General features: G+C 38.3%; 1 protein-coding gene across 1 annotated transcript in view; it reads right to left on the bottom strand.

Annotated features, from left to right (window-relative positions):
• The window catches only part of FBN1 (fibrillin 1), a 154,825-nt gene that overhangs the window by 116,621 nt on the left and 13,410 nt on the right, over positions 1 to 24,794 (bottom strand). The window contains exons 2-5 of the mRNA XM_074155888.1: positions 23,373 to 23,455; positions 22,342 to 22,440; positions 15,689 to 15,784; positions 14,007 to 14,102 (exon numbers count right to left, since the gene is read on the bottom strand). Coding sequence (XP_074011989.1) covers positions 14,007 to 14,102; positions 15,689 to 15,784; positions 22,342 to 22,440; positions 23,373 to 23,455 — 374 coding nt within the window. The remainder of the gene's footprint in view (positions 1 to 14,006; positions 14,103 to 15,688; positions 15,785 to 22,341; positions 22,441 to 23,372; positions 23,456 to 24,794) is intronic.

Here is a 24,794-nt window from a genome sequence, read left to right as displayed (position 1 = left end):
TTCTGAGTAGTGTCTAAAGTTTCAGCTGCTTGTAAACCAGCACTGTGGGAAAACTTTTAGGTGGCTTTAAAAAAATTCTCATAAAACAGTAGAAAGCTCATCGTTTAAGACACTTCAGTGGAACAGAAAACTTCCTCTTGATTATCAGAGGTATTTTGCACTATATCAAAAAGGTAAGTAAGACTTGTCCCAGAAACAATATCTTTTACCCACATTATTCTTGTCAGGAAAGTGCTTGAACATCTACGTTCATAATTAAGCTTCAGGTTTCAACTACATTTGTGATAAGTAACATTCATATTAGAAAAATGTTTTTAAAGCATCAAATAGTTGAGTCTTATAAAATAAAATAAGCTTGCAGTGGTTAAATTACCCTTGCATAACAACTTTTTATTAGTGTGTGAATATATTAATAAGCCTAAATTATAAAGATAATGTAATTGCCCCACACATTTGAAATGAGATAACCACTGGATTGGAACTCTTGCCTGGCAGCACGCTGATCTCTTTTTTTCCCCCCCCTTTCATTTAAATTAGGAACTTGAAATTGGATCAGCAACTTTTAAACAGCTGATTAAAAGCCCGGTTCCCAAATGTGATCTTGTGTATTTTTCACATGAGCATCAGGCTGCCGCTCTGCTGGGCAGCAAGCCCGCTGTCTGCAATCTCCTTTGGCTTTGAAAGAGGTGTAGAGAGTCACTGGCATCCTGGGTGCTCCACCTGAACAGGATTTCAAACCACACACAATACTGACTACTTCAAAAAACCACCCAAATCAAACCAAAACAACAAAAAAAACCCCCAAACTACCAACCAAAAAACCAGGACAAAGACAACATCTCACGGGAAAAGGAAGGTCCAAAACTCTTCCACATCTGCTCAAATTTAAGCATAACTTAAATCCAACTAAAATGAATGCAAAGATCTCCTTTGGATTTAAAATGGCGACTTGCACTTGATCAGAGGCTTTTGGAGGACATATATACAAGCTTCTCTATGTGTTAACCAATGTACATTAACACACCTGCATTCAAGAAACACTTTAGAAATATCACATGAAAAATTATGCATGCAGCGCACAAGCCCAAATGAAAAAGTGCACTACATTATAAAACTGAAAGAGGTTGTATGTATTTTGTTTGTTATTTAGTCTACTAGAATATTTCTTATTCATCATCTTGAAATCCCAAATTGCTGTTAAATACATACCATTCCATATAATGGTATTTTCCATATCCTGCAGCCACAGATAACAGTTTTCTTTGCTAAAACACATTCATATTTGCGGCTTATGCCTTTGAGCACTTCTTACTTTTATCCAAAAATACTGATTGATAGTACTGTGTGGTAACACAGCACAGAGGTAATTGCTTTCTCAAAACCTTGCACACCTTCTTGAAACCTGGCTGACAAGATCTAATCATGTCAACTCTTGACTCCCAATTCAAAGCCCACCCAAGTCTTTGGGTGTCCCTTTCTTTGACATGAGCAGGTTTTGGATCACTTCCATAGTTACTGAGAAGTTTCACCCAGGCTTTGCTTCCCTGACTGGTATAAGACTTCTTCCTCTGAGTTTAAAATATGCCCAAATGTTTGAATACACAACCAATACGCGTGCACTCGTGTGTGTGAATGCATGTATAATCTACCCTCTGGACATAGCAAAATGAAAAAGTTGTAGAATAAATGTAAACTGTTCCCTGCAGGGTTTTGTCAATAGTTTACAGTAAGTTGCAAATCATTACTGCTTTTGATATTTGTCGTTACGTTAGCCATCTTGAATTCTTCTGGTATTTCCTTGGATGCAATGGGCAGTTGCCTAGAAATTTCATTTGTGGTATTTAACGCAGAGTCACTACATAACATTTTATGAGATTATCCAAGTATTTATGAACAAGGAATAGAAGCTGGATGTGCATACACACAAAACCCATCTAATTTGTTTAAATGATTTCAGACACTAAAAAACACAATTCTCATCTCAAGAATGAAGAACAGTGGCAGTCTCTTAGTAGTGGGAGATATTACACTCCAGACAACTACAGTTTAAGTGTCAAAACTATCTTAAGTCTTTTGAGTAAATCTCTCCTCCATTATATTGAATTCAAAGGAAGTGTTACCATTTATTTCAAACAGGATCAGGATACCACTCCTGGTATGTTTTGAGGATAGTCAAATCATTGCAACAGCAGCAAGACTTTGCATCAGAGTAACAAAGAGAAATTCCTCCCAGCTTGAGACTGAAGCGGACATCAACAACATAGGCTGAAGGAAGTTGTTATTTCTATTCAAAATTCTAAACAGCTGTTTTCAAGGCAGATTAAAAGATTTTTCAATGTTTGGATTCAACTCAAAAGCTTTATCTAATGCATACTTTCTATTTGAGTATTTGTTGAATTAGAAATTTAATAGAGCAGCTGAGTATTTTAAAGTCTTTTGGAAGATGTGAAAAAGGGATGTGAACTCTAGCACACCCTGTAAAACATAAATTTCTTACCAAAAGAATATGTTATTCATGTGCTCTGTACATTAGGTCAATTATTACTCACTTTCTTTGGAGAACAACCAAGTGCCTCCACCCTTTATAACAGAGCACTGTAATCAACTGTAGTAAGAATAGCAGAATTATTCTAATACACATTGGTGGCTCAGGCCCTACCTCAAGAAGGCTTGAGCAGTAAGAGACTAAGATGGATTTACCATCATCTTTACTTTTTTGTTTTTAAAGAGGGCAAAAAATTAATATTTCCTTGTACACCTTTGTAAATAATTTCAATTTCACATAAATGGGGAAAAAATTATAAAAAGGAATGCTTTAAATTGGCCCTCCAATTTAAACACTTCTGTTATTTAATGACAAATTCCATAAACAGTCTGATACCAATGCTTCCACTGCACGTCTTTCATTTCCGCTAACCCAATTTAACCTCTCATCTTCCTTGCAGTCAGCAGCTGTACAAAGCATTTTTTTGGTACTGACATCAGCAAGTGACTGAAGTGCTAGTGCTAGATTTAAAATGCCTTTTAAAAACACAACTTTTTGTATTGAATTTGGAACTGAGTTTGATACAACTTGTACTGTTAGTTTAATATAGTATCACCTTTCATGGAGCCATATCTTGTTGGGTTCCTGCTGGGACCTAAGAGCTGAAATAGCACATGGTTTAATGCATGGCACTTCATTTTGCCCAGCCTGGCTCAGGCCAAGAGAAGCATTTCAAATTATTTAGATAACCACACAGATTAAATACCCAGCAAGATAGCTTGCTAAGTCATTCATCATTTGCCATTCCTGGACCGTGCTTGTGTCTAGCAATGTTTTTACTAGAAGAGCCGTTCAGATGAATGGAATGCACATCTCTGCTGGGTTTCCCCTGCCCAAGCAGCAGTCTAAACTTCTCAACCTGCCTTCAGTGCTCTCTTCCCGAGATGTGTGAAAACTACTTGGCTGGATCTCCTCTGCCATCTTCTTGCCTATCTTTCTCCCTCACTTGCTTCTCTTGCTTTTTCTTTATGAGCCCCTAAATTTCTACCCAACTCCAGTGTAGTAAAATATTACCCTCTCCTTATTTCAGTCCCTCAAATTGTCCTCTTATTACTCCTTTACTCTTCACTTCAAGGATCAAGTAACTGAAATAATTCACACCGTGAGTTGCAATTCAATTCCAGACATAGTATCCGCATCATTAAATTGTATCTTATCTTAAAGGTCATTGGAGCCCAAGTAAACTAACATTGAGTCTCTTTTCACAGCTATGTATCACTTACCTCTTTTTTAACTGCCCATGTCAATGGTAGATCTTTTTGCCTTTAAAGCCTGCAGTCTGGAAGTCATTTTTGACCCTGTGGTTTCTTTTGAAGCCTGTATTAATCTGACTGTAAAGCTGTCATACTACCATTTTACAAATCTCTCCAAGTTACCACCCATACTGTCCCACCGGGACATGGAGATTCTCATAAAGGCTTTCATCATATCCCAGCAGGACAATTATAATTCATTGCTCACTGGTTTTACTATTACCTCTTATAAACATTTCAAGCTCAAGTAGTATTCTGTCACTGTACTGCTCAACTGAACTAAGACGTCTGGACATATTATTCCAGCACAGAGACTAGTCCAATGGCCCTTGAAGAAGCAGTTCAAGGTGTCTCACTAAGATCCATCTTAATTGCAGTTTGAAGAAAGTGCACAGCGTGCTCTTTCCACTTAATGTTTACTGCTTCATTTCTTGCTGTAGTTCTCAGAAACTTAAGCAGACATAGGAGCTTTTGAGATCCTAAAATCTCCCATCACTGAAAGACCCAATTTCCTCCTAAATCAGGTGAAAGTATCAGTGAAGTACCTAATGGTTCTCCCCATCTTTTTGTTTTAAGTGACAAGCAGCTGAATACAGTCAGTGTCAAGTGCAAACAGGAAAATTCCCCCAACAGCGTGTCTGTAGTTACTAGTGTTACTAGGAGTTAAAACCATTCCCTGCCGCATCCCGTGAACCACTGTAATTTTGTCAGCTTATTTTATACTTTTAAACTAATTCTTCCATTTTTAGGGTTTTATTAGGCAAGTACACTAGAAATTATCAGCATAATGTGCTTTCATTTCACAGCACCCACTCAATCACTGCCACGCCTCTAGATGGTAGAGCACACAAATAAGAAAAAATGCAGAACACTGAGGATTACGAATGCTTTGACAATGTGAGCACTGGATCTTCCTTAAATGGCTAGCAGGTTTGAATCATACAGTTGGAGGTGTTAAAATTCATGGCCTAACATATATTTTAACACATAATCCAGAAGGTAGCTGGACATAGTCCTGGGCAACCTGCTCTAGCTGATACTGCTTAAGCGGGGGGGGTTGGACTAGATGATCTCAAGAGGTCCTTTCCACCCTAAGCAATTCTGTAAGCTAAAATACTATTAGAAATTATCCTTTCTCCCTTGTAATTCTTATGGCTCTATTTAAAAAAAAAATTTAAGTGCATTCTTTGATAAGCAGGAGTCACTCCATTAAATAGTAGATGTGCATTTAACCGTGCTGGCTGGTTTTGCTGTAGATAAACTGATTTCCCCAACCTTGCTGAAAACTCATGTATCAATAGATTCAATAGAGCATTGGGACCAATGTAAAAGGATTTAGGGTAAAAAACTGATGGCTTAATCTTGAGACCAAAGAGCACTAAGAGATTGCTGTGTATACAGAAACAAGAAAGAAAACACTAAGTTTAATAAAATACCACTGACTTTATTACTGCTGCTGCAATGCCAGCAAGGACCCTTCTCCTGCATCGGCACAGCAGAGCAGGGGCTTTGTCCCATGCTGTGTGTAGTGGTGCAGGTTGAAAGAATCAGCCACTACTTCCCCAAGATGACGAGAACTGTGAACATAGAGATTTTCTGCTAAGCTCCTGTTTCCCTGTGCCTGTCAGCACCTCTCTGTTGGAAGAAGAATCATTATAGGGTCATGGCAGACCCAAGAAGTAAGGAGGAAATGGGGACAGTACTGAAACTCCTGGTGATCACTGGGTAAACTTGGCAAAAAAACATAAATTATGAGGACAGGGCCATTATAAAACATGACCAAGATCATTTGGTAAGCCAGGCTTACTTGAGTTAAATGTTTTTTAAAAAACAGAATTTCATGCTAAGTTAAACATTCAGGATCAAGGAAAACAGTGCAGAGGCCACCCCTTCAGAATGAGACCTGTAATCGAAATTACACCACCACAAAAAGAAATTTAGATTATAGCATGGCAGACTGCAGTTACATTAAGCTACCTGTGCTAGTTTAGCCCGGGTAATAGCCGCAACAGATAAATAGTAAATGTATAAGATCACAATACAAAAATCAGGTGCTTACAAGATTTCATATTTCTGTTCTTAAAATATAAAACCATATGTGTATATATAAGTATACAGATGTATACACACACACATGCACTTTTACTAACTGTTATGCTTTTTTTTTTAAATTACTTGTCCTTAGCCTTTACACATCTTTCTACAAAAAGAAATATTGAATTTTGGTTTCTTTACATAAGGAAATTCTACCTTTTTTCAAAAGGAGTTTTTTTTTGGATAAGGAGTGCAAAGCTAGGCTCTGCTTTAAAGCAGAGGAGAATTTGGAGAGTGATCTTTCTCTTAGGGCTCCTTTCTTTTCAGACCTTATTTAGGCCTCTTTTCTTTTCCTACAGCATTTCTCTAGAGTGCCAAACCGTACAAGCTGTCACTGAAAGAAAAAATATATAAAAACCACTCAGTCATTATTTGTGTACTTCTCAAGGCCAATTGGAAGTGTGAATATGACTGTCCTTACAGCTGCTCTTAGGTAGTTATTCATGTAACTTTTTGCAACTTTTATGGGTAGGATACCAGATACCTTTCTACATGTAACAGCTTACTTTGGAAAAGCTTTGATTTTTACAGAAATTTCATCAACTGTGTTACAAGTATGTTGCAAGGAAACTTACATTTGACAAAACAGTGGCACTGACCATTTTGAGCATCTCTGCTTAAGATGCATTTTCATTAGCATTTTGCAGCTGACCTACATAAAAGAATTGTTTTACTTGGAAATGCCCTGTCAGTTTATCCTTGCATTAGGTATGATCTACGATGTTTTAAAAGAGGTTCTCTTTTCTTTGTTAGAACTGGCCATCATGAAAGTTTGAATCACTTTGAAAAACAAACACACAAAGAAAAAATGAAGTCCGTAACACAAACTTGACTGAAGTATCATACCCACTTATATTTGATTTTTTCTGTTGCAACTGTAACAAAAATTTTCAGCTTACCAGCTCAATAAGAAAAAAAAGGTATGAATGGAAAATATTCATATAAAATTTCAGGGTGATTCACAGGGGAAAATATTTGTTTTCACTGTAACAAATGAAAGGATTTCAGGTAGCTGTGCTTTCTTATACTGCAGACCAGAGAAGAAGGAACATTTTTATCCGTAAGTGGCAAAGTGGGCACTGTTAGATAAGTTCTCAGCTGCATTTACTCATTCCCTACATTCTATTCACCTCTAGAAGTCACCATTTTGAAAGCACCTTTTCTATGGAAAGGTCCATGAGAAATTAGTTTTGCTCAGCTATCTTATGTTCAACAAGTTTTGTAGTGACCCAGAAACTGGCAGATAGCTGAAATTAGACAAACGGGGATGTCAAAATGGTACTAACAGAGCAAGAAGACGCTCATTCCAAAGGCCTCAAATGCAACATCATGCTGCAATGACAACTAAAATCAAGAAAAGCTGACTCAATCTTTCCGCGCACACACAAAAAAAATCTGACTTTCATGATACAACACAAGACATTCTTCCCAGTTCTCCCCGGAGCTCCACGGAGCACAGATCTGGCAGTGCAGGCCATTCAGGGAAGTTATATCTTTCAACTGCCTGCACTGTGTATATAAAAGTTGTATCTTATATATCATATATCTTATATCTTATATCTTATCTGTGTATATAAAAGTCATATTTTACTGTAAGGGTAGTGAAGCACTGGAATAGGTTGCCCCGGGAAGTTGTGGATACCCCATCCCTGGAAGTGTTTAAGGCTAGGCTGGATGGGGCTTTGAGCAACCTGCTCTAGTGGAGGTGTCCCTGCCCCTGGCAGGGGGGTTGGAACTCAATGATCTTTAAGGTCCCTTCCAACTCTAACCATTCTATGATTCTACGATCTGTATTAACGTAACGTCCCATAACCAAACAAACGTAGACTTCTCTTTGTGTATATAACTCCAACAAAACCTCTTGAAAGCACAGGCCTCCGCTCTTCACTTCTTAAGACACTACAAGGCAGATTGCAAGTACCACACATGAGCAAAGGCAGCACAAGGTTCAGCCCCCATCTGCAATGAAAGCAGAACCAAATTTCTTGCACAGCTATCACGTGCTGCCGGCTGCCAGCACACCTGGAGGCAGGCATCAGGTTCAAGAGCAAAGCTGTGTGAGGTACCTGGAGAATGATCTCAGTGATTCTTGCATAAGACCCTTCAATGTCCTACATGCAAGAATCAACTCTTACAGATTACAACAACGCAGTTATTTCATTCAAATGTTTGTAGTATAATTTATACCAAAATACGGACTGTTCAATCAGTGATTAAATTTGTATGCATCACTTTGTATGCTATAACTAAAGTCAAATCAAAACAAAACAAGGTCCAAATAATACCTTACTGCACATCTAAAGGTCAGTGCCCTTAGCAGCCAATCAAGAAGGCATGGAAATATAGAAAGGGTTGCCAAATAGTTGAATGAAAACTTTGGATTTGGATTTGACTGAAATCAAAACTCAATTTGGAACAAAATGTAAATGTTCAGCTTCATGAACAAAAGTTGGAGCCCTCGCAACTCACAAGAGACCTAAGCCCATATGTACTGAATCACGTATGGATCTTGATTAAGCTTTAAGCATATATCTGAAAAAAACATTTTAAAACTTGCTATATGATATTTTGAGATGCACAAAGCATAGAGCAAGCAACACAGGACTGGTTATAGGGTGTATTTGCAAGGAGCAGAACAATGGATAAAAGCCTTCATATACACAAGATCATAAAAATGCTTTCTGGCATTAAATGTCAGACTGAGCTTAGTACTGAGTTTTGATCCAGACATTTATTGATTATATTACTAAGTATTATAAACCATCTTAAATCACACATAGTTACTCTGCAGAGGCTGACTTCTCCACCATTAAGATGCACACTGAGGCTGCACCTCAAGTTTAAAACTTGAAAACTCCTCATCCATTTATTTCAACCTCTTTTATAGAAAAGATAACCCAACACTAATACTGAATTTTTGTTTTAGAACTGAAAGACATAAAGGGTGGCAACATGTATTAAAATTATTTTAAAGACAGTAAAACATCACTCTGTCTTAATATATTTATCTTCAGCCTGAAGCCATTTTTCCTAATTTTTCAGGGGGAAAATGGTGTGCAAGAGTCCTTATTGCAGGCCTTCACGCTTAGCCATCCTTTAGTTTGCTGCTATAATACTGTACATGCATTCATGTTACAGGGCTGCAGAAACTACATGTCTGTGTCAACAGATGTGTTTCTTGGAAGACAGCTACAGAAATCAAGTTTATTCAAATGTTTGCCAGCTACCATATGCTGCAATACTACTTTAAATGCAACATAAGGCTTTGGGAACATACTTTTACTGCTATCTACACTTTGTTATTTACTTTCCATTTAGACTAAATACCAGAGACGGGGCACACTAAGGGGTGCAGTGTCCTCTTTGTGAAAACATTCTACCCGTTGTAATATTTAGAAAGAAAAAAATATACACAGCACTACACTACTCTCGACCACTTTCAGCGGCTGCACTTTCATAGAGAGGCTCTGGGAAAGATATTTTTACATATGGCATTAATTCTGGGAACTTTTAATAATGGCCAAATATAATTAAAAATTATGCAAAAATTCCTGCCATGAAGAGAGCAGTACAGAAACGACTCTGTTTGAAGAAAAAGCAATCACTTGCTCATATTCTGACTCCACAAAAAAACAAAACACACGTGGTACTTTTTTAATATTTGAACTACATCAGGCCCAATTCTGCTCCTCTGTGAAGCGAGTGGCAAAACTCCAAAATGTAGCAGGATTGAGCCCCTAATGTTGTCACAAGCATTCAAATAAACAAACAGGGCTGTAACACATTCTAAGCTTCCACTGTGTTCCTCTAAATGGATCCAGACAGAAAAAAGAAAAGAGCATTTCATTGCATTTTTGCAATACAAGGATAACAAAAATGTACAATTTTATATTATATAGAAGTCATTCTCTTGAAGTATAATCATCCCAATGTCCAAAGAGAAACAGATTCAAAGAGTCAAGACAGCTTTTATGCACAAGTTTGTAGGACAGAGTTCTACCAAATCTGATAGGGATGTCTGATCTCTCTGAGCTTCTAACATCACTTTTTCCTCTGGACTTTAATAAAGTGCATGACATAAGGATGTTTTCACATGACCCAAACGTGGGCATCTCATACAGCCAGCTAAATCCCCTAGGCTCTTTTACAGACAATAAAAAGAGCTGTTGATGTTCTGAATCATCCTCAGGGGAACAAAAGCTAAGTCTCTGCTCTCAATCTCTTCAGCCACTCTAAAAGGAACTGCAGAATCTGTAACTCATTCAAGTTGTTCAGCATTAAAAGTTGAATGGCATAAAGATGGCATCCAGTTTTTAACCAGCAGAACAACGTTTGCTTTGCTTGCACCTTCATCTTCTGGTACCTGTGATTTCTTTTCAATAACAATAACGAGGTGATATGCTAAAAGCTGAGTGCACCTCTCAGATCTTAACTGACTCTGAAAGCTTGGGCCAACATCCAGCAAGGCCCTTAAGCACTTGCCTAATTTTAAGCATATTGACATCTCAGGTTTGAATTTAAATGCATGTCAAAGCCCATCACTGGATCGCAGCCAGAGAACTCAGCACCTTCCAGAAGGAATCCTTGAAGTTCAAATTTCAACTGAGCCAATATCCATGAAATATTTTCCTTTCTGGATTATGTATTTTAAATATGTCTTAAATTGCTGTAGGAAGCATTTCCAACTCCACTACACTTTTACTGTTTAGCTTATGTCAAGTTCACCTTTTTGATGAACGTTATCCCACAGAAAAGCCGGGTCTGCTGTACTTATGATACACCTGCATATTCTTGACAGTAGGCCCAGGAGGCTCCCCCTGCTCTGGAAAGGTGCCAAATATCATACACAACAGCTTGGGAGCTAATCATACATCTGTACCACTTTTGACCATGCTACAGTTAACAGTCCAGCTCTCATGAAGCATATCTCACCAATGACATGGTATACACTCCCTGAACAAGACAAGGAACTCAACTGATAATAAGGAATTTAAAAATTCCTTTTGCTCATGTTTATAGTTTTTTATACCATCATTAACACTTTTAAGACGTACAAAAAGCAATTCGTTTGCCAACACTGCCAAAACCGTCCAAGGCCAGCTGCTACCCTCTGAAAGAATGACTGAATAAAAACATAAAAATACTCATGCCACAAATTTGATGGAGTTTGCTGCATTATGAAAGCAGCAGGTCTTCTAGCAGATAAAGCCCTTTCGTTATGCATGTATTTGCAACTACTGACCTACACAGAAGTCTTGTAGACCTTAATTAACAACCATATGGCCAGCATTTGCTGAGGTAATACCAATCAGGCTAATTTGTATTACAAATATGGGCCAAATGTATGGAAAAACTACTTAAAACAGTAGACAGAACTACACAACTTGCCTCTGGATGTAAGAAACTGGCTCTAACTTTGCTACAACCACCTGCAACATTTTAATTGTTTTCCATATCAGATTATTGGAATAACCCCCATGAATTTGGTTGCCTCAACATTGTTTTATTCAAGGGAGTTCTAAGCTATGACATGTGCAGCAAAGGCTGGAATATTCTTTGGTCTGTGACATACGTGCCACAAACACTCTGTGACTGTTACTATTAGTTGATGCTTGTAGAGAAATGCACTGCGTGATACGCAGCAGTAAATTACTTACATCACTGTTAGCTTGTGGCATGGCATAACCTAGAAGTCAAACCACAGCCAAACAGATGGAGAACGTGCATGCCACAAAACCGTATCATTTCACATTACATTTATATCCAGAAATGGTGTTTTCAAAACAATCTGCCTCTCCTGCTTCCCCAAGAAATGGGACAGTTTAAGAGACTATCTCTTTTGAGTAATTTCCTTTTTTTTTTCCGCCCTTCATGCATAGAGATGCTTTGATTTTTTCTTGTTCTTTCTTTTTTTCCCCCTTTTTTTGTCTAATAAAGACACTGTTTTACTCCACAAGGCACGAATCTTGTCAATTTACTGGATAACATCCATCCATATACACATCAGAAGCCCACCAGGGAGTGTCACAAATTCACATAACTTTCCAAAGCTAGACTCAAAATATGGACCTCTTACTTAGCTGACAGATGTGCAAAATCATACACAGCCAGACAACTCCCTAATGACCACACAGGTGCATGTGCTGAACAATGAAAGTTATTCTAAGACCAGCATTAGTGTATGCTTGAAAAGTTATCTTCAGAAAAAGTTTTTCTGATGGTATAATGTGATTATGGGACCAAAACCCACCACACCCTTTTTAGAGGAGGGAAACCTATTAGCTCAGCTAGGTAGAGAGGTTGCAGGAAATCTCTGTGAAAGAAGCCAAATTTCAGAGGTTTTCTAGGAAGATATGACTATCATTTGGCCTCAGTTCTGGAGCATTAGCCAGAAATACTACAGCTTGTTAATGACTGTTTTCTTTTTTATTGATAACTATAGAAGCAAACACATGTTCTAAGTAAAAACTGCCTATGGATGAGGCATATAAGTTACAGATTTCCATCTCAGTTGTGCTCAGTAACATGCATGGTATTGCATGACAGCATGATTTGGCTCAAATGGCTCTGTGTCACTAGTTTCTCACTCCGCCCAACACACCGCAGGAGCCCTGAGGGACAGGACTGAAGCTGTTAGCAGGCTTCAGCCTTGATACTTGCCTAATGAGGTGAAGTCAAACTGCCCCAGAGTAGGCAACACTAAAGCAGCACTGAACAATCTTCTCAACTTGCACTTTACACCTCCTCACCAGCCTGAAGGCTCATACCCTTCACCCGTGGAGTCACTGCTTGAAATCAAAGCCTTCGCAGTAATATTGAGTACATTCTTTACCTATAAAGCCTTTACTCTCTTCAAACTTAGGACTTGTAACTTTATTTTCCATTCCTCTTACTCCTCTCCAGCAGTGAGATCCCAATACTCAGAACAGAGCTGCTTCTCAATCTTCAGAAAAACTTCACCATCAGTTTGAACTACTTTTACAACAGAGCGGACAACAGGCAAGACTTCACACAGTGACAACAAAGCAATTTTATCTGCTGTAGAGAGTGCAGGAAATCCCTGTTTCATCCTACCATCTGCTCTAGCACAAAACGAAAAGTTTTGGTCTGCTAAGACTTGCTGTTCTGCTGCCCATATGAAAAAAGCCAACCATTCCTGCAGGTGCAGCACCGACTGCAGTGATCATCCAACAAACTCGCTGACAGAAATTTAATGTGCTAAGCACATCCCCTACATGCAAGCACAAAATCAGGTTATTAATGTCTATTCTGTCCCAGCTTCATAGATATGTAACGCAACCCATTGTATGAGTATTATGTATGAATTTCCAACTAAACAGATCAATTGATAGCTCTAACAAATGAAAATGTTTTATTTTTAATATTAGAAAACTCAACAGAAGGATTATACCTACACATTGTTCACTATATCTCTCTCAAATGAACCATTTAATTGGTTTAATAACCCTGAAAAAAAATCCATACACCAGATAAGACAGTTGGTATAGCTGTGTTTTCAAGTGGAAACAGCTGTGATTATCACTGTGGATACACAAATAAAAAGCTAAAATTGATAACAATAAAACTGTACAAAATGGAAAGAAGAATTGAATAACCTCTGCCAAAACAAAACATGCCAAAGACAGAGGCAAGATGCTGCTTATCATCGGTAAGCAACTGTATGAGACATACAAAGAGCTTTTCTGATGACTTAGAACCTGTAGTTTGAGTAAAACCCCTTATCAATATTTTTTATTTGCCATCTCTTCCATTGGAGTGTTTTCACAGCAAAAAAGTAAACAAAAGAAAGGCCTTAATCAGTTACACATTTTGTGTTTCATCCTGGCCTCTAACCTTATGAAGCTCACATATTGCTGAAAATGCTACTTAAAATTTATTTTCAGTCTTGAGACTAACAATAACAGTTTTCCTTTCAGTAAAGCTTCCTTATGTTGCATTCTACAAGAAGGTTAATTCTATTTTACCTTATTCATAGACAGCCATAAAAGATTACTATTTAAATATTTTATTTCATATTACTATTTAAGTATTTTTAAGTTACTATCAAGCAAGTTAGAACATAATTTTTTTTCCCACTGTTTTAGGGCACATACCTCTTTCACACTGGGGTCCAGTAAAGCCATATGTGCAAGCACATCGGTTCGGAGCCACGCATCTCCCTCCATTCAGACATCCATTTTCACAGACAGCTGTATCAGAAGGAAGGCAAAGTAATCTTCATTGAGCTATTTCCAGACAGATATGGAGGTGTGTACTTGACCAACTCAGACAAACTGATAAAAATGGTAAACATAACAGGACAGGATACTTTATTTTCCAGAATCTACTTATGATCTCCTATTTCCTGGCCTCATTAGCACCATGATTTCGTCTTTTCAAGGGAGCATAATATAAACACAGCAACAATCACAGCTTTTCTGACCTCTCAGAGCCTTTCTCTTTGGGGTGGCTACACAATTCCATAACTTCAAAATAACATCTCTTTCAAACTTCCAACAAAGAAATACTGAAATAGTAGAGATTGCACACAGAAGGTGCCAAAGAAAATTTCGTCTATAAATCCTCAAAATTTTTCCTATTCAGAAGCAAATTTTAAAATGCATTTGTTCCTCTACCATAACAGAAAAACAATCCAGTATTAAAAGGCTGTTTGCTGATGTTAAATAATTCATGCTATCAACTAGGATAGCAAAATGTAATCAATATCTATTTTGACTAAGTTAATCCAAGATATTCTTCCCCTGTATGACGCTGTCACTAGATTCAGAACACAGTTTTCCTCATAATAAACTCCAAAAGCAGTTCCTCTCAAAAATAATCAGAAAATATAACACTCACATGAAAAAAGGGGTTTTAAATACAATTTGATGCTCATTTAGTAATGTTATTCTTTGCTTTTCACTTCAGTAAAAAGAAGGTTTCCATTTATCCTCTTTTATCCACTTGATATTTCACAGAAAAGGCAGAAATACAATTCTTAATCCTTTCACCATGTGATCCTCTTCCAGATTATTAGGGTAAATTCCTGGTCTCACTGAAGTTCACGTAAAGTGTGCCATTGATTTTGACAGAGCACAAAAGGTTTTCATTAAATGAGCTAAACACATTTTCTCTGTCAGACCAATAGTTCACTAGATAGCAACATGACAGCCTTGGTTAAAAGCATTGTCTACATCCTTATTTGAGTTTCTTCACAGCATTCCAGCCAAGAAGAACAAGGGACCACCAGAGTCAGTTTGGGAGAGATTTCAACCAGCGGATCCAGGAATGCTGTTGGCTCAGGATTGATTGAGGAAATCAAAAATACGTCAATCAACTCTAGTAAGAAAACATCAAAATGAGGAAAATTCCTAAAGCATACTAGCTAAGTCTGAAGCAAACCCCTGAAATTAAAACAAGGCTTTGTATTAAAAAGCTTAATTTTGTCTAAAAAAACCTGAAAACTGAATCCCATGTAAAGTCTAAATGAATGGCCTATTGCTCTAATTAGGGGAAAGCCCCGGAGGTCAATGGGAATTATGGTAGTGTGAGAACTACAGGATCAAGTTATATCCAATTATTATAAATTCACATGATGTTTATTTTAATAGTCGTGATCAGAAAGAATTCGCCCAGCATTCATTACTAAGTCATGTGTTTTCCTGTAAAATTCCACCGTACCTGATCAAAAACAAGCTCAACATCAGTTGAAATTTAGTGTTAAAGGGTGCCCAGTCCACACATCCCAGAATTATTTAACTGTATGAAGTACCTACATGAACAAAAGTGTACTTACGCTGTCCACAGTGTGTTCCTGTATATCCCTTCTGACAGAGGCAATGGTCATCACTGCAGCTACCTCCATTCATGCACCGGATGTTACAGTGTTGTACTTGAAAGGAAAAAAAGATTTTCCTCAGTTAAATCAAACCAGTCAGAAACACTTACCTGTCTGCTATGGGATATTTTTTTAAGGACTGATTCCATGAACTAGAAACCAGTGTCAGAAACCAATATCTTAGGGCAGATACCTAAAATGGCAGTACAGAAAACAATACTGATTTATGGTTCCGAAGGAATATAGGACATGGTGCAAGAATTTGATACCACCCTTATTTATAAATCTACAGAATTTGTCTCCTAGTTTGCAATCATGAGAAAAGACCATCAATAAGAAAGGAGTCTTATGATCTAGGCAGTAGGGGAGGGAAGAATTAAAGGGAAGCATATAAGGAAGTTCCTGAAGACAGCCTGTTTCTGCCAACACGCAACACCAGAAGCTGATCTGCCCAGGTAGGACTTCTTGCATGAAAAAGAAAAATAATAGAAAAATCTTTGTGTATGCCGTCTGTGGGCTCACCCCATCTCCAGGTAAAGCTACTGCCAGCTGCTGTGCTTGGGTGCTGCAGAGCTCACAGACAGCATTTCCCCACAGCCAGCACCTTCCCCTGCAAGGAGCAGAGGCAAGGGAGCAGCAGCACGCTCTCCTCAGTCACAGCCCCACCATTTATAATGATTAACACGCCACTTAAGTCCCAGGCCAGCAAAGCGTAAAAGTCTGTGCTGCATTTTTCTAGTAATAAGGACAAATATACTTTTTAACTAGAGGTTAGGAACAACTTAAAGTATGTCAGGATCTTCACTGGGCATAGAGAAGTGGGCAGGCCTCCCAACGAAGTGACGTCCTCCTTACAGGTCTCACTGTCTGACACAGCTGTGGTCCGGGGCAGACACCCCAGTAAGCAGCTGGGGAATGGTTTCCCTCTTAAGGGGGACCACATGAAAGGCTCCTCCCCAGAAAGGATTACAGTCAGATCAGCATTTCAGCGGACTGTGATGGAGCACTGGATACCTACACCACGCTGTCTGAAATACTCAGGACTGAAAAATAGGAATCGCGTGTCCCGCCAGAGCCTGTTGCAAACAGGTGCCATGCCAACCACTGAATTTTTCCTGTTGCACAAAGCCCTTAAGCATCATTTGGCTTTTTACAGTTCAGAAGTATGTGAATGGAATTTTTTTTTTTAATTTTCAAGTAGAAATAATAATGTTTAACTGTATTGCCTTCTATAGCAATATGAATCCACAAAAGTTAAACATGCAATTGGAGAAAGGATTTAAAACAATCTAGCGTTTAAAACACTAGTACTCTTAATTCTTCAATTACAAAAGTAAAAACTGTATCTTACATTTCTTATGTGTCTATTAGTTACGATACATCTTTCTTTTACTTTGGACATACTTCAGGCAACAAAAATGTAATAACATTCCTCAACAAAAAGTAAAATTGTCTGCAAATACGGAGTGCATATCTGGTGAAGATTTTTGGACAAGGTCCTAAGTAGGTCAGAAAAAGGTGTATAGTTACTTTAAAATGTGTAGTTCAACTTAGCTTTATACAATCTTAGAAAAACAGAGGGGATTACAAAAAGCATAGGAAATGATATCATCTGTCAAGCAGGGAAGGAACTTAAAAACCACAAACTGATTTCAATTAGAGCAAGCTATGCCAAGAGCTAATTTCCATTCCCACATGAAGACCAAAGCCATTTAAATAGTTTGAACTACATTCGAGATAAAAAGGTTAACAGTAGCTTATATGATGATTTTCATATTATTTGTTCAAGTAAAAGTGAAGTATATTTCCCCATTTTGGGATAAGGAGTGGTTTTACACATAACACACACACAAAGTTTCCATAATTTGTCTTACTGCTTCTTAAAGGAACTTTTCCAAGGTAAAATATTTCTTCCTCCTTTTTAAACTAAAATCATTACGGGAGACTGCTGGGACACCCAGACATCTTTATTGAAATGAGCCATTCAAATCTATGAGCTTTCTTCTTTATTACCGTGCAAGAAAATCAGTGACATAAAATTGGAAAACTAATTATTTATTTTCTGGCCTTTTTTGAGGGAATATTGAAAATAGTATTTCCAAAATCATACAGACTATTCTGAAATGATTACCCTTCCAAAAGTTTATAGAAACACATGCGGAGGCTGCCTGGAGCTCAGATGATGATTTTAAGGTTGCATTTTTTAAAAGTACCATATTAATGCAGGTCCAGAGTCTCTTTTCTCAGCTACATCAACAATTCCATTAATGTCAGCGGAGATATTCCAGTAAATGAAATAACCTGTTCTAAGGTATCATACTGACAGACTCAAGCAAAAAGCACAGGAATTACCGGAAGGCTGGTAAAGCAACACATACAGCTTTGCTTTACCTCGGCACGCACAGGAAGTGTTAACAACATCAATAAATTATTGCTTTTAATCAATTATTGTACTCTTTTGGGTCCAATCTGTAAACAGTCTGGGCTGGAAACTTCTGAGGCCAAGACAGGAATAACTGCAGGAACACGGCTTTATAAACCTGCAAAAGACCCAGCGACACCAAACACATCCACGGGCGCTTTGTGTGTGGACAATGTTTGCCTTGTTTATACACGAAACAACAAGCTGCACGCCTAAGTATAACAAGGTCCTGTCTTTCTTAAGAAATTCTCAGCAAAACTGAGTAAAGACTTCATCGCACCAAGAGCACGATCACACCACAACCGCTCATGGAACATTTAGGAGCTCACCAAGCAGCCAAAAGGTAACACATACGCCGTCTGTTCTGCCATCCCAAACCAAAAAGACGTGAGGGTCTGTGACCCTCAGGTGGGAGAGCCGGGGGAGCTGCTCGCCCAGCACCGCTGGCCAAGGGTGGCCTGCAGGGCCAGCCAGCGGGCACGGGGGAGACAGGCTGCCTCTCCTCTCCCTGTGCCACTGCCGAGGAAACGTTCCCAACCCCAGCCGTGCATGACGCAGGGCTTTGCCTGCCAGGAGCTGTAAACAAGGAATGACGGCCTCATCGCATCCCAGATGCTCAGCGTGCTTTCTCTGTCGAGTGACTGACTCAGGGGAGAGATGGCAGCTAGCGCTGGGATGGGACACGGGCCTGCAGCCCTGCGGGGCGTGCTGAAAAAACCCACAGCAGCCTTGAAAACTCTGTAAACGTTTAAAATTCAAAACCTTTTAACACCTCTGAGAACAGCGGGGTATAAGGGAAGGGGCTGAGCTCCAGGTTTTACTGCCATTGAACAGACATCTCCCATACAACCCCAAGGACCACCCCACAGCTCTCGCTGCCTCTGCCCGTGGCTCCCTCCCTTCAGAGACAGCCCTGTCAGCAAATGCCTTCCCTGTCCAGGCTGGCCCAAGACACTCTGACTAAAAGAGGTTGGAAGCAAAACCACTGGCTGAGCTCAAAGACACATCTGACCCTGGGGACAGATGAGGGTGCCTGATGCTGAAGGAGAGACCCTCCTCCTCCTCACTTGCCCCCCGGCTCCCACAGGGGCAGAGCAGCAACTCCAACAACATGGCAGGATGGTGTCTGCAGCACAAAGCAGCCGTGGCCCAGGTGGTGCGGGAGGCAGCAGCAGAGCAGCCAGCACAGAACTGGGGCAGCACATGGTGTAGGACATCAACCCTGCAACCTCGGAGCCACCCACACATCAGAGCTGGCGGGGGGATGCCTCCACACTTGACAATCTTATCTCCAAGCCTACTGTGAAGCATGCCCAAAAATTCACTAATTACACAGAAATAACCACTATTCCACCAACAAGTTCATTGATGTCACAAAAATCCCTGTGAGAAAACCACCGGTTGATCTTTACAACCACGAATCAGATTCCTAAAGTTGACTCGTAACCAGAAAACTCCCAACAACTGACCTGCATAAAGTCAGTTGAAAGCTCTGTTTTGCTTTCCAATCCGCATTAATTATTTGACTCCAGCAGACAAGTCTGTAAGAGCTACCATGAATTCAGTTTCTGCCTATGGTTTTCCATGTTATAAAACCTATGCCCACTACTTCCTTAGGTACTAAAGACAGACATAGCTTAAAACATCCAAAAGACAACTCAGTCACATCTCATATATCAGAAATCATACATTTAATCCTGAGAAATCATGGTACTTTCACTCATATTTGTTTTTTGTATTTTGGATGTAACAAACTTGTATTATTTACCTTTGGTTTTTTTATAATTTTAGTATGAGGGGTTTTTTATTTATTAAAACATATAATTAAAATAAGGTTTTATGAATGCATATTCTGACAAAATATTAACTGTTACTAATGGGAATTGACAGCAACCCTTTGATGTCAAACAGTATTTTTTATGTTTATGTTTACTTTGTTTCCTAATAGCAGATCTAAGTCATTGTGGGCTATTGTGTAAATACGTATTCATGGATTTTTGTCTACAGTGCCAACAGAGCAAATGACTTACAGAAAGTGTATGTTCTATAAGTCCTAATGAGGTGCCAGCTCATAAACATTATTACACAAGAGCACACAGAGGCAGTAAAGTCTTTTCTTTCTACAACAACTCAAGACACTTTTGCTTTTAGAACTGGTTTGTTTTGATAAATAAAGGTGATGTGACTACATGCAGAAAATATATCTTAAATTATTGCACTGATTAAATAAGATATAAACAGTATCTTTGTAAGCCAACTGCTAATTCTATTTGTAAAGTGTTATACTGTATACAGAAAAGCAACATTTAAAAGTGGGCAAATCTATGTGGCAATATAAGGAATATAATGTAAGCACTGATTAAAGCTTATTATTAGTAGAATATTCATATCTAGGAGAAGTAAATGTCAACAAGCAAAACAGCTATATCATACAAGTTTTAGAAGCTGCTTGATGAAAAATTGTAGTAAAGTCGTTTTGGACCCATTTATCTGTGCAACTCCAATGAAAGCTAAAACTATGGAGATCAATGGTAGAATAGTTCAGAAAAAGAACCACCAGAAGAACTGTAACTTTACTCATATTCTATTTTTCTTTTAAGTCTTGACTCATAAAATACTTCAGTGTGGCCTGGGAAAAAAATGAGGTAAAACTAAGGCCCACTCGTTCCTGTCTTTTACAAAGGTGCAAAAACATGTAACAGATGTAGGGATATATCTCTCCTTCTGTACCGTGAAGGGGACTCAGGAGAAGGTCATACTTTCCTTCACTGGCTTACAGGATTGAGGCATATGCACCTGGTAAAACAGTAGCTGCAAAGCAAGGCAGGAACAAACCACCACACGTATTTGTGCAGCACTTTGCACCCAGCCTCGCTGCAGCACTCTCTGGGAGTTCCATAGCTCCAAACCCTCCTCACACTGGCCTCTCCCTAACAGACATCACAGGAGCCTGAGAAAGGGGTTGAACTACAAAGAACAATATTTACCATTTTAGTACATGCCATTCCACTACATTCCACAGTTGTTATTGTTTTTCCACTGTTATTGCATAAAAAGGATGCTAAAGCCACAAGCTGAAGCGGTCAATTATGTGGGAAAACTCTTATCAATTAGGAAAGCAAAAAAATGGCAAGGTAAAAAACACAGGGGCAAAGCAGACCACACACCGAATCTGAAAAGATACTCAGAATTAAAAGGATGATCATTTTTCATAATATTACGGACCTCTGCTGAGTGCATCCCCCACTGACTTCAGTTAATACATTGTTCAGACAGTTATGGGCATTTATGGGAACCAGTTTCCCCTAGAATTCTTCCCAGAAACCTCACATTTTATATAAAAAACCAAAATCTTCTACATTCTAAGAGACAAGCACCACACTCAAAAGAGAGTAGAATGAAGATTACAGCTGGCATCTCAGATATCAACTGAGATACTATCTCAAGCAAAATCCTACTTCATATCAGATACTTTACTCGTGTTTAGCCATTAAGCTATCTGGTTTGTTGAATGAATTTAATTTTACTTTTTTTTTTTTTTCTGGATCTGGGGAACCTTCCTTGAAAACCTGAAAGCCAAATATTTCTACGAAGAGCCAGCTCTCTGAAGAGTTTCATTTCCAAAGCATCTGCACCTACAGAAGTATCACCTGAATAAGGTCGGCAATATTGGATTCAGAAGATATGCAAGAAGCCTGGCAAGGAAATACTATAAAGCTTATCAGCCTATGTATGTAAAAGAAAGCATAGCGTCTGGCTTAGTAACTCCTAAAATGAGAGTATTACAAATTATTTTTGTAAATTACAAAGCCAATTGTCAACAGACACCTCTCTATCATTACAACTTTTCTGTTGTACTTGCGTGCAAGTGAATAGCATTGAATAGAGATAAGGCATTTTTCAGAAAGCAAGGAAGACTGGAATTAGTGTTACAAACTGGCAAGTAAATATACCTTCCAATAAAACTAACTTGGTTTTAATTTGGCAAAAAAGATTGTCCCCAATAGCTAGTCTCTGAGTCATTCTTCAGTTTCATCATAGGAGGCTACACTTTCTTTCCTGTGGTGAAAGTACGTCTGGTGACTCAGAGGTTATTTGTCTTAAATATTGACCACTGAACTATCTTGCATACCTTAGCAGGTTCACAGACTCAAAAGAGCAATATCAAAGATACAGAAGAAATACTTACTTGATTTTGAACCACAGGAGGGGGCTATCTGACCATTTGGGCATGTGCACATGTTTGGTCTAGAGCAAAATCCATCCCCACAGGAATGTCTGCAGATTGCTATAAAGAAAACATGAATGTCTTTAAAATGTGATTTAAAAACCACAAACACATAAAAAACACCTGACCAAAAAAAAAAAAAAAAATGCATTCAGCAGCACAACATAAATACGTACAAACTCATTAAACTGCATACAACAGATTCCAAAACAGTTCCTCCTGTTCATCTGCATCTCTATAGGGGACAGCTAAAACCTAGACCTTCACCATCTCTTATAAGAAGGTCTGGGAACATGCCACAGGCCATACAAGATATAGGGAGATCTCCTTGGAAAAGCAAAGCTGTGGTCCATTTTATCAGGCTGTTCTTAGAGGAAGGATGGCACTGAGGCAGCATTACAATGCTCCCTTTATTTCTGCCCCAGACACACACAAGCATAATAATTCCCATCTGACAGCACGTTGCCTCAGTATCTCTGGAGAGGGTCTTATCAGCCTTAGTCAGTGCCTTTAACAATTATTGCTGTTACACTGTACCATTACGCATGGATATGCATACAGCACTATCATGTATGTATGTATATATTTATATTCCTCCATATATATTTCAGGGATGTGGTCCAAACAAGGAGAGCAAATGTACTTGCTGGCCCGATGCTGTTGCCTCCTTCCATTTACTTAAATAGATTAACATACTCCACAGCTACTCGCTCCTGAGAGTCCACACACCCCTTGGATCCCTTTACCACAGACTTAAACAGAACATGTGGATGAGATTAATCCTTTGTTAAATACTGGTATCACATCACTGTATTGGAGCCCACAAAGCTTTGTATATTAGCTTCATATATTTAAAATGGTAAAGAAATGATGTACAGCTGCTATTGAAACCATACAGAAACATATTTCAGTTCTGGTACACAACTAAAAATACCCTGACAATGAGGGACAAAGATAAACCTCAGTCGTAACACGTAACTAGATTAACTTACGGACTATGCATTGGTTTCCACCAGGTAAAGTTTTCCATCCAGGGCAACAGTAAGCATTGTAACGTGATCCACACACATTTGGCCTGGGAAAAAAAAAAAAAGGACAAATTCTTATTTTTACTCAGAAATATGTTTTAAAAGTAAAGACATAAAAACGGAAGAAATAAATCATTGCAATATACGTTTCAGTAATTAAATCTACAAGTGTTGCATGTTTTTAGCAGAACTGTATGCCTTTGGTTGTTGGGGTTTTTTAGGTAACATACACCTCTACAAATTGAAGATTATGTTATAAACACAAAATCAAATCAGTAACATCTGAACAACAGCAACAGAATGGGCAAACCTTGTCTCTTATCACTCCGTATCTGGAAAAAGTAGCATACAGGGGTTTTGAGCAAAACTTCCACTTAAATACAAAATGAAGGATCACATTCGTCATCATTAGTGAACACCGAGGAAATTTAGTGCTCTTTAAATGAGAATTTTTAAGCTTCATGTAGCTTTCTCTAAAGCACTAACACTGTCCCCTGTTTTGCCCATAGGCAAAACTATGTATGAGTGAAACATGCCAACCATGACATTAGTCAAATAAATGAGCCAAAATATGAAAATGCTTCATTAGTAAAAATGAATTCCTATCAAAAAAATCAAGGATGTGGGTGCACGTAGAGAGACAGGGTCCTGTGAAGTGAACAGGAAGGGCTACTGCACTTCTTAAATGATGGATCCATAGGAATTTTTCTTTCCAACACATTCCTCTCATCCATATTTAGCCTTTCAAATAACTGTATCACTAGAGTTTACATTGAAAACTGACAGGACGTGACACTATTCCTATCATCATTTTATTGGTAAAAATAGAAAAGGTGGAACTTCACAGACAATAATTATTGAAGGAACTATGCCCTTCACAGACAATAATTATTTTTTTTCCAATCTAACTTGTCCTGTTTATTTAATGCATCTATCCATGCAAGAAAGCTAGTAAGAACAGCTTCAAAAATGGTAAAATGTGCCTCCTTTTGTTATACACTTAATCTTATCAGAGGAAAACCTTACAATCTCTATTAATATTGTGAGCAATTACTCAATGGATTAATGCAACTAAAGCTAGCTATAAACTAGTACTTCCTAGAAACTGCCTTATTAAAATACTGTACACAGATTAGAGACAGATTTGAAGTGTTTATTGTTTTAGGAAGGGTTTTCTATTATTATTTTGTCCTTGGTCTTTCAGAAAGTTCTTCATCCCCAGTATTGCAATATCTAAGTAAACAACAGTTACCTCATATGGTGAGGCAATTTAAAACAAACAATTTCAATATATACAAACATTTATTTATGCACATTTTCTAACTAACAAGACTTTTATACTGTATTTATTTAGGAATCTGCATTGTTAAAGCAATTTCAAGCATT

This window comes from Numenius arquata, chromosome 11 (genome assembly GCF_964106895.1).
Source record: "Numenius arquata chromosome 11, bNumArq3.hap1.1, whole genome shotgun sequence".
Taxonomy (NCBI): Eukaryota; Metazoa; Chordata; class Aves; order Charadriiformes; family Scolopacidae; genus Numenius; species Numenius arquata.
The sequence above is the reverse complement of the archived record's forward strand: the minus strand, read 5'-3'. Positions and strand labels throughout refer to the sequence as shown.